General features: G+C 39.9%; 1 protein-coding gene across 1 annotated transcript; it reads left to right on the forward strand.

The window, feature by feature from the left end:
• Nucleotides 1-185: 185 nt before the first annotated feature.
• On the forward strand, nucleotides 186-9,786 carry il22ra2 (interleukin 22 receptor, alpha 2). The gene is made up of 6 exons (XM_071480207.1): nucleotides 186-3,268; nucleotides 4,266-4,386; nucleotides 4,988-5,169; nucleotides 5,716-5,855; nucleotides 6,577-6,736; nucleotides 7,384-9,786. Exons 1-5 carry the CDS (start codon nucleotides 3,205-3,207, stop codon nucleotides 6,724-6,726), a joined length of 657 nt encoding a protein of 218 aa, XP_071336308.1. The 5' UTR covers nucleotides 186-3,204; the 3' UTR covers nucleotides 6,727-6,736; nucleotides 7,384-9,786.
• The last annotated feature ends 1,788 nt before the right edge of the window (nucleotides 9,787-11,574 follow it).

Raw genomic sequence — 11,574 nt, forward strand, 5'->3', positions numbered from 1 at the left:
TTGAGCGATCTATGGTCCTTCCTCTAAAACCAGTAATTTGAGCAGGGGGACCTCTTTTGTGTGTCTGTTAGTTATGTTTCCTTCCTCTTTCCTGTGTGTGTGTGTGGGAGTTGGAAGATAACAGACTTCACTATTAGGTGTATATCCTCCATCGATCGACAGGATTTTTTCTGGTAATCTACAGCAGTGGTTCCCAACCTTTTCTTTCTCATATACGAGTGGTTCTCAAATATTTCCACACCAAGGACCCCTAAACTGACACAAATTAGCCCATGGGCCCATTTGATAAGATTTTGTGCCAGGGTGACCCATCTGATGAGATTCTCACTTTTAGATGTTTTATTATAGAAAGTGTTTGAAACCCACGACCAAAATAGTCAAACAGTCTGTCGTTGTTTTACTCGTGGATGGAATTATAGTGAAAATACATTTTGCTGAGGACCCCCAGGAACTCCCTCAAGGACCCCACTGTGAGAACCACCGTCACATACCTCCACATCAGATGAATTCAGTCAACCATCACAACATTATCCAGAACTTTAAGCCGTCTGTTGTGATCATCCACCATTTTATCACTAGCTTTAGCGTAACCATAAAACCCTTTATTTTTAGCTATTTTATCCATTTATCAACTAGCCTACTTTTAGCTTTTTCATCATTGATCCGTAGCATTTCGCTAACTATTTTGCAACTATTTTAACCAGCTATACATTAATCTGTTAACTAAAATCTAAATCTTAACCACTATCCTCAGTTTAACATTTATCTACTGCTTTTAGCTATTACAACCATTTGTCCATTACTTTTAGCTAATGATTTTAACCACTTACTCGCTATGATTTCAAGCATTTCCCCACCACTTTAGCTCATCATTTATCCATTAACATTACTTTCATCTATTTTCAACCGCTCCTCTATTGCTTTTAGCTATTCCAACCATCTCCACTACATTTAACTTTTTTGTCCATTACTCTTTCATTACTTTGAGCTAATGATTGCAACCTGCAAACATTTAGCTACTAGCCTAAGCTTTTTCACCATTTATCCATTACTTTGAGCTACCTGTTGTAACAACTTATCCTATATTGCTATTTCAACCATTTATCCACTGCTTTTAGCTATTTAAACCATTTACTCAATACATTGGTTGATTCATTTTCCCATTATTTTTAGCTAATCGTTTATACTTATATCAAATCTGTTGACGTTCAACAATCTTATGTAGTCTTAACCCTGCAGGGAACAGAAGTAACCCAAGTTGTATTAATTCTATAACACAAGGATGCATAGAAGTGTTGCAATCTGACACTGAATTGACATGATAGAATAGAAATAGAAAGAAATACATTTGCCAAAAGTTGAAAAATTTCATTTCAATTAATTTTATGATTGATTAAGTGATGTAAGTTCTGAAATTTCATTCACAGAGTCTGGATTTAGTCAGTATTTCCAGGACATAACAATAAAAAGCTTCTGAAGAGATTTATGAATCATATAATTAATAATTAATCAAGTAGAAACATGAAGTGCTCCGGTCTTTTTTTCCTCTATCAGATAGTAAATGCAGTGTCATTGGGTGTTGTGCAACACATTTCCTGTAAACCGTTGTTTTAGCTGATGTTCCAGTAAACGTTTGAACAGCAGATAGTTATCACTTGGTCGTAACTGTGTCAACCTGAAGGACAGAACGGTAATTCTTCTAAGCTTCATAGAACAAAGAGCTGTTAAGGGGAATACATCCTCAGAGAACTCACACGGCTTCATTTGAAGCCTTTTTGACAGTTCACAGCAGGACAAACACAGGTTTAATCTAATGACATTCAACAGAGCACAAACCTCCATCAAGGCTCGACAATCATATATTTCCTTCCACCAGATCCAGAATACTATCTTCTACCAAATTGTACAAACTTGTAGATATCAACACCATGAATACATTTGGTTTCTTACATAAATCAGACATTATTTTATATTTACATTCGACAAAAAACAACTCATAATAGTAGGGAAAGTGATTCTGGGAGTGGATCTGCACCAAAACTGAATGGGTTCCTCCCTTGCCCCTGCCCCATCCCTCCACCAAGTTTGGTGCAAACCAGTTTTTACATATTCCTGGTCACAATCAATCAAACAAACAAACAGACACAGGTGACCAGGTAATAATAAAATTATTCAGTCTCCAGTTTGAGAGTCCTACATTTGAGCATACTGGTTCACTGTCAGACTGTGGCTCAGTCCTGACTTACCAGGACACTTGAATAGAAGGGAAGTGGATTCATAATATGTGCACTTTTCCTGCCATGACTATGAGGTCAAAATTTCAGCTGTGAAAAGGGCCTATTGAAATGAGATATTCATGTCAACTATGGTCTGTGTGTACAGATGATGCTCACAAAGTGAACGCATCAATCCAAATCCAAATTACTGATAAATTAAATGATCTTGGTTTTAGGTTTGCTGCAGGAGAGCTTTATGTTTTTTGTCTTTAAAAACTCCAAAGAACTTTAGGCAAAGTTTAACTGGCTTTTTTTTTTTCAAATTGCACAACACACAAACTCATTATAAACATGCATGAAAATAAAAAATGCAGTTTGTGTTGTAGATAGTGTTATATTAGTGGAATTAAACCAGACTTATTTTGTAGCCCCTAAAATAATGGTTGAAATTAATTTAGTTGATGTGCTGACGCATTTCTTTCAGCTTTCAGATTTTTATCTTTGTTTTTTAATGTATGCCATTGTGTGGTACGCCTGCGTTGTGTTTGCACCATGACACCTGCCAGTGGCTACTAGAAACAAAGAGTCAGTCATCTCGAAGACTTCTAAAGACCTCCCCACCAGAAAACAACTTGAAACTGATCCAAGAAGGTCGAGTCTTTTCTATTGTTACTGTTCAGTTAGTGAATGTATACTATACTACTGAGTCTGAAGTCGTACATAAACACTGGTAAAATGACCCACTTGTGTTTTGTTATGAAACCGGTCACACGTAAACTGCACAAAATGTACTTCTGTATAGAAAAAGTATGAAGCCTTGTAATGTTACCTCAGTGACCTTGTTGGGTCAAAGATAAATGCATCACGGAATTCAAAAGGGGAAGTAGAAAGCATGTTAAAAGCAGCGGTGTTGCTCGAACATCAGTCCAGTCTCTGTGTGTGTGTTTGTTTCTGTGTGCTAGCCTGACTCACCAACAGCATCAACGCCATGATCCGTCTGCTGCTCAGAGCCGTGCTGCTGGGAAACCTGGGCGTCTGTGTCACAGCACAAGGTAACATTTGATTTATTAATATCTATGTTTTAAGACATATGGATTAGTGTGACTCGTGTCCTGAATCTGTGCAGAATATACATACTTCAAGGCATAAGTAAAAAAGTCAACAACAAAACAGGAAATAGATTTGTTTGAGCTAAGAACAGAGTAGAAATTTTATTTGCTTTACATTTTTTCCTAACCCATTACATGGTGGGCCAGAACATAACCAAGGGCTAATTTTAAGAAACTGAAAACCTTTAGAACTTCCTGTCAGACCTTTTCATAATAAAAGCTATCGAACTATATAATTGCTGAAAAACGAACGTTCTTGCGCTTTTATTTTGTAGACAAAAAGAAGAAGTGATTTATTTTGTGGGTAACTGTTAGTACCATGACAGAGATTTATTGTATAAGCATCCGCTGTGCCCTGCTCCTGATGTGATGGGGTTGTGTCTGTCATTCACTCTCAACGTGGATTAAAGTAGGCTATGATAAGCGTCTTCAGGTGGGAGGAGATTCTCTTTTTGTAAGATTTGGAATTGTAAGATAAAAAATTAAAAAAAAATCAGGAATAAAAAAAACAGAGAGAGAGTGACAGGGCAGTGCAACGTGCTCTGAGATTTCGAGACACAAATTTCCATGCCAGGCTTGAAAAAAGTAGTTCTTTGTTTTTGGGGACAGTGGTGCATATTAATGAGGCTCCAGTATTAATGTCTCTCTAAGGACAAAAAGCCCTGGTTCTGAGCAGACAGATGCAAGCAAGGTCATTTGTCTGTGAAACATCAGTGGTCCTAGAGGCAAAATATGATACACCAAAGAAACTACAGTTGCATTTTAATGTGGACAAAACAGTTAAAACAGTTGTAATTTTTTATATAGTTATGCTTGACCACTGATAGCTATGCTGTTGTTATGCTGCTGTATAATGGACACTTATATTACTTATGTGGATGTAAATGATGCTCTTATCTCCTCATAAACCACTAAAGTACATTATCAATAACTTCCTCAGAGCTAGTGATGCTTGCTCCACCCGCCCAGGTGAGGTTTGACTCAGTGGACTATGAAAACATTCTGCACTGGACTCCACCCACCAACAAGACCTCACTGCAGTACTACGTCCAGTGGAAGATGTGAGGCATTACACACACACACACACACACACACACACACACACACACACACACACACACACACACTTGTACTTCTATCTTTGTGAGGACACTAATTGACATAATGCATTCCCCAGCCCCTTACCCTAACCTTAACCATCACAACTGAGTGCCTAACCCTAACCCTGACCCTAACCTTAACCTAAACCTAAGGTGTCTCAAAAAGTGAGGACCGGCCAAAATGTCCTCACTTTCCCAAAATGTCCTCACTCTGTTAGTAAAATACTTTTTTTGGTCCTTACTATGTAGCAAGTACAAGTACACACACACACACACACACACACACACACACACAAATACACACACACAGTATAATCAACAAATGAATGGATTTTGATGTATTATTACAGGGTTAAAAAAGATAAAAGTTTATTGGTCCCCTGGGGGAAAAATCACAAGCTGCCCAGCAGTATATAAAGTAATTGAAATTAGCTTAGTTTAAAGTAATATACGCAATGTATACATTATTCTGAAAAAGTCATTTTACTTCTGATACTCATTGATCTTGTACTTGTAGATGTCTTGCTGTAACACCGCTCCTCTCTGTGTTTGTGTCTCTCAGTTACGGGGAGCCTCAGTGGCTGGATGTGGACGGCTGTCAGGGGATCCAGAACCAACAGTGTGACCTCAGCGATGTGACCTCTGACCTCAGAGAGTGGTACTATGCCAGAGTGCATGCTTCCTCTCCGCCCTCAAGCAAATCAGCTTGGGCCCTCTCCCCCAGATTCAGCCCACGCTGGGACAGTGAGTGTTTACACACCTCCTCCTCCTCCTCCTCCTCCTGCTGCTGCTGATACTCCTCCATGTCTGCATCTTCTAGTGAAAATAAAAGCTGAACACAAGATTTCAGGTTTAAAGGTCAAAGAGTAGCTTATCACTAAATCTAATTTACTAAGTCAAGAAATACAGTGTACTAAATTATTATTATTATCATTATGTAGTACGGGAACTTTATTAAAAAAAAAGAAAAGAAGATAAAAAGAATTAAAGAAATCTGTGAAAAACTCTGACATCAGTAAAACATCAATAAAACATCAATTAGAAAGTATCTTATTAAACTGTGCTTTAAGTTTTCACTTTCTCTTCCCACTGCTATACATAGTAAAAAGCTCAACTTCCCTCCTTTAAGTGAAAAACAACTATTAACTAATTAAAAAAAACAATCATCTCTACTTCCTGACTTTTTTCTTTTTTTTTGTACTTTGTCACTCACCCATGACTATGATTTTGTGTTTCATCATAGCATTAAAGATACATAAAGTAAAATAAACAAGATCCTTCTATCTGCAGCCAAAATCAGCCCACCGGTACTGAGGCTGAATGTCACAGAGCAAAGGATTGTGGTCCGTGTGAAGGCCCTGCAGCTTGTCCGGAAGATGCACAGCAAACTGCACTACAAGATCTACCTCATACACACCAGTGGAGAGGAGGTATACACACACACACACACACTTGGTTTGTGGAAAGAGCTGTGTGATATCATTTGGGTCTATAATTTGGCATCAAGCACAATATGGCATACAACTGTGCTACACAAAAGGCCAATATACACTTTTTTAACACCTATAATGAAGATGTTAACTTGTACTATTATTCTAATTATTATTCTGTAATGCAGCCTCGAGAATACGCCACCGCGCATTTTAAATGCTTGCACATATTCATGCCCATAGTGACGATATGAATATGTGATGGAGAAGACCGCTGATGTCGTCAGGTGTCTGGTTTTGTCTGACCACGACTCCAAAACCTAAAGATATGAAGTTTATGATATTAAATTGAAAAAAAGCAGCAAGAATCTGAGAGAATAATTGGTTTTTAAAGCATCAAACGATTATTACATTTAAACTGCTGATAATTCATTTGCTGCCAGCGGACCAGTCGATGAACTGGAGCCTGGAACAATAAAATATAACACTCATACACAATGTGTGCACTAGAAACTACATTTGAGCCACAACTGTTACTATTATGAAACAGAAGAGGAAGAAGAACAAGAAGAAGAGGGAGAGGGGGCGGAAGAGGACGAGCAGAAGAAGAACAACAAAAACAATAAAAACAAACTTTTTTAAAACCATCTTTAATTTGTGTGTAATGTGACTGTGCAGCAGAACATTTCCTGAGTGTGTAACTGATGAGCCTCCTCTGCAGGAGGAGTTTGAGATGGACTGCTGCTCTAACAAGCTCACTCTGAAGGAGCTGAGCCACAAGGCAAAGTACTGCCTCCAAGCCCAGACCGTGATCACCTCCCAGGCCAAGAGCAGCGCCCGCAGCTCTCTGAAATGTGTCACCATGCTTTAAACACACACAGGTATGAACACACACACACACACACACTCACATCTCCACCATAACTACTGAAGCATCTTTCTTGAAGCAGTGTCTCCTCTGTCACGCCGCCTGAGCGCTGAAGATCACTGATCATTTTGTTTTTACCAAACTGTTTAATTGCGCAGCTTCTATTAAAACACAGAATTGTGCCGCAGCAAAAAAGCTGTTTTATCTGTGAGAAAATAAGGGCTGGTGTGTGTGTGTGTGTGTGTGTGTGTGTGTGTGTGTGTGTGTGTGTGTGTGTGTGTGTGTGTGTGTGTGTGTGTGTGTGTGTGTGTGTGTGTGTGTGTGTGTGCGTGTGCGCTGGACAGTATCGTCAGTCAGTGAAAGGTAACCTCTCAGCTCCAACAAAAGGTCACCAAATGAGAAGTCAAGTATCAGCTGTCGCATAACAACCACCTGAGGCAGTCAGACAGAAAGAGGGAGGGAAAATGAAACTCCTGGAGGAGAAATCTTAGCAGGAGAGTTTCTCCACAATGACTATAATTACCTCCGCTCACCCCACCCTCCTCACTATTTTTAGACCTGCGCATACATGATGTGTAGAGCAGCGACAATGTAGCAGTTATTCCTTTGTGCAGTTCATTAATCTTGTCCGTCTGTCTCCACCTCTTCTCTTTGCTGCAGACAAACATGATACTCTGAACCAGTGGACCTGCCATCCATCAGTTTTAACCATCCATCGCTACCTCGACGGCTGCAGCCACAAATATCCGTGCTAATAAAAAGTCATGCACTTTATTATTCATAGCATTAAGGATCTGACGTTTTGACCTGAACATCTGACTTGAAACATTTTAGCCTCCAGCACGCTGTAACTGCACTGTTTCACTTTTAATTTTTGTCACTCAAGGTCCTCTTGTTTTTTTTTGCCTCACTAGTGAGTGGACCTTGAGTTAAATATTCACTAGTTCAGTTTTCATGAAGGTCTTTACATTTCTGTTTGTTTCCTGGGAATGGAGGAAACATTATACACAATTTCTTTATATTTAAGGCAACAATCTTTGAAATGGTAAAAGCTAAAACACACTACAGACACTTGGAACGGCTTACAAGCGTTATCATAATTACCATCTACTGGCTGTATTAGAGCCAAGTGATATACAGTGCCTCCGGAAAGTATTCACGGCGCTTTACTTTTTCCACATTTTGTTATGTTAGAGCCTAAATTTATTAAAAATAAAAAACAAAAATATAACATGTACATAAGTATTCACAGCTTTTGCTCAATACTTTGTTGAAGCACCTTTGGCAGCAATTACAGCCTCAAGTCTTTTTGAGTGTGATGCTACAAGCTTGGCACACCTATGTTCGGGCAGTTTCTCCCATTCTTCTTTGCAGAACCTCTCAAGCTCCATCAGGTTGGATGGGGAGCGTCGGTGTACGGCCATTTTCAGATCTCTCCAGAGATGTTCAATCGGGTTCAAGTCTGGGCTCTGGCTGGGCCGCTCAAGGACATTCACAGAGTTGTCCCAAAGCCACTTTGTTATCGTGGCCATGTGCTTAGGGTCATTGTCCTGTTGGAAGATGAACCTTCGCCCCAGTCCGAGGTCCAGAGCACTCTGGAGCAGGTTATCATCAAGGATGTCTCTGTACATTGCTGCATTCATCTTTCCCTCGACCCTGACTAGTCTCCCAGTTCCTGCTGCCGAAAAATATCCCCACAGCATGATGCTGCCACCACCATGCTTCACTGTAGGGATGGTACTGGCCAGGTGATGAGCGGTGCCTGGTTTCCTCCAGACATGACGCTTGGCATTCAGGCCAAAGAGTTCAATCTTTGTTTCCTCAGACCAGAGAATTTAGTTTCTCATGGTCTGAGAGTCCTTCAGGTGCCTTTTGTCAAAGTCCAGACGGGCTGTCATGTGCCTTTTACTGAGGAGTGGCTTCCGTCTGGACACTCTACCATACAGACCTGATTGGTGGAGTGCTGCAGAAATGGTTGTCCTTCAGCAAGGTTCTCCTCTCTCCACAGAGCAACACTGGAGCACTGTCAGAGCGACCGTCGGGTTCTTGGTCACCTCCCTGACTAAGGCCCTTCTGCCCCGATAGCTCAGATTGGCGGGGGCAGCCAGCTCTAGGAAGAGTCCTGGCGGCTCCAAACTTCTTCCATTTACGGATGACGGAGGCCACTGTGCTCATTGGGACCTTCAATGCTGCATACATTTTTTCTGTACCCTTCCCCAGATCTGTGCCTCAATACAATCCTGTCTCAGAGGTCAGACAATTCCTTGGACTTCATGGCTTGGTTTGTGCTCTGACATGCACTGTCAACTATAGACAGGTGTGTGCCTTTCCAAATCAAGTCCAATCAACTGAATGTACCACAGGTGGACTCCAATCAAGTTGTAGAAACATCTGAAGGATGATCAGTGGAAACAGGATGCATGTCGTGTCATGGCAAAGGTTGTGAATGCTTATGTACATGTGATTTTTTTATTTTTATTTTTAATAAATTAGCAAAAATTTCAAGCAAACTTTTTTCACTTGTCATTATGGGGTATTGTGTGTAGAATTTTGAGGTAAAAATTAATATAATCCATTTTGGAATAAGCTCGTAACATAACAAAATGTGGAAAAAGTGAAACGCTGTGAATGCTTTCCTGATGCACTGTATAAGCCATACAACTGATCTTTTATTTTAATAAATCGGTGCTCGTTATTCAATCTTGCAGATCCAAAAATATGTGTGTGGGTACATGACCAGAGTCTAACTTTTTTTTTAATAGGCAGATTCTGTTACGGCCTTCTGTCATATGCACATACTCAAATGTAGTGCGCATAAGTTAACCTGACACTGTGACCACAATTTGTTTGCCCTCCAGTGCAGTCACGCTACAGCTGGTTTGTATCCAGTGGACTCACAAGGATCCATGAATGTGAGCTTAGCTTTTTAGCAGGAAGCTTTCTTGTGCTTAGACACCACAGGAGCATTAGTTGACACTATAGAGATGCTAAATTTTGAGTGTATTGTACCAAATGTGCTTGTTGCATGTACCACATTACAAAATAAAAGCCACAAACACTGTTCACACTGGTTAATTCTTTCTCATATGTTTGGATGAACCTTTTTTTTTTTTTTAAATCTAGGAAAGGATTGTGGTGTTCGTCTATACTTTTCTTATTGTCAACATGTTCATATTGTCTGTCAGCACTTTCTTACTTCCCTGTCTGTCATCCCCAAACCCACTGGTTCCTCCTGAAGACTCAATACAGACACAAATACACACTCAGCTGGCAGTCTACTAGGAAAGAATGCAGTCTCACACAAAGAGGTGCGTCTGTATTTCAGCCTACACTCACTGATTACAACAGGCTAGATAACATCAAAGGAACACTCAACAGTACCACAGGCTACAGTACCAGGCTACATCTGCATTGATGCACCTGTGTTCATCATCCAATAATGTAATATGTGAAATAGAGGTCGTTACATGTTGCTCTGAACACTCTCAGTGCACTGCCACTTAAATAGGAATTTAGAAGCACTAACTTGTAATGGAGATTTTTTACCCTGCAGTTTTGCTGCTTTTACTTGAGCTGAATACCTCTTTGCTCGCCCAGCATTAAAACGGAAGAGAAAACAGCACCAAATAATTGCGTTAATTCAGCGTCAAAAGAAAAACAAAAAGGCAAATTTAGTCTTGATTTAGACTTTATTCAAAATGTTGACAAACTTGATACTCTTGATCAATCAGGCGTGAAATAGCCAATACTGTAATGATAACAAAAACGGTTCACTGAAACAGATGTACCCAAAGCTCAATCTGACACAGTCGGTGTGTCAGACATGCTCAGTGATTTAGAGGAAGTGTTGCATTTAACAGGAAGTCTTGTTTTATTTTTTGATCGGAAGGTGATGGGTCTTTCAGCAACAGCTCTGCACTGCGCCTCTGAGGTCGTTTGTGAAGTTTTCATACGGAGTACTTTTCTTTGCGAGGACTCCTCACTAGCAGCTAGTTCATTCATTTAGTGGTTTTGGTCCTGAAGACAGAGAGGCCTTAGTGCTGGTAGAGTTGAATTTGGTCCCATAGCCAGAAGCCTGAATGCACCACATTGATGACTGGTTTCACAGATATCATTACTGCAGTTTGTCAAAAGCAGTGGAATGTTGATTTGGGTATGTCGCGTCATCTTTAACCGTAACAGACAAAACCCTTTGTTTACCACTGGCCAACAAAGTTTTGAGACTGGATGACAAACTGCAGACTTCAGCTTCAAACTGAAATACAGTATTTCAAGGGTAATGTACAGTACCAGTGCATTGTGGTATTTACAGATACCCTTAATTCATTAAAAAAAGGGTAAATCCAGTGATATTTTGACTTGTAAACTGTGCCTTTTACAGCTTGATGATTAGCAAGGCCTTTACAGTGTTGGACCTGGTTTGAAAGTCAGTGGTCACAAAGTACAGAACATGGGATACTTCATATTCTACATCATCATAAGATGCCACAGTGATATACACATCAGGAATCACAATTATATTTACACCATTTGGGAATTCATATCTTACTGTAAATGAGCCCTTGTTTTGTCCTTTAAAAGTGGGACACATTTTCTAATGAACTCTAAAAAACAGACTGAAGTAAGACAGCGATAAAAAGACAAGGGAATATAATCACAATTAAGATTTAAGAATGGGTGTTAAGAAAATTTCTTCATATTGTTTGAGTGCAAGCACCCGGGAGTGACCGTGGAACTAGGTTCAGTATATATCCTGCATCAGACCTCCATACTGTCAAGTTCATAGAGGTCTAGAAAAACAAATGAGGATAAAGAGCCCTTTGTTAATCCAGAGGAAGGCAAATAATCTGG

Source organism: Trachinotus anak, unplaced genomic scaffold (genome assembly GCF_046630095.1).
Source record: "Trachinotus anak isolate AG129_WGS33_773 ecotype Australia unplaced genomic scaffold, CSIRO_AGI_Tana_v1 ptg000007l, whole genome shotgun sequence".
NCBI classification, from domain to species: Eukaryota; Metazoa; Chordata; class Actinopteri; order Carangiformes; family Carangidae; genus Trachinotus; species Trachinotus anak.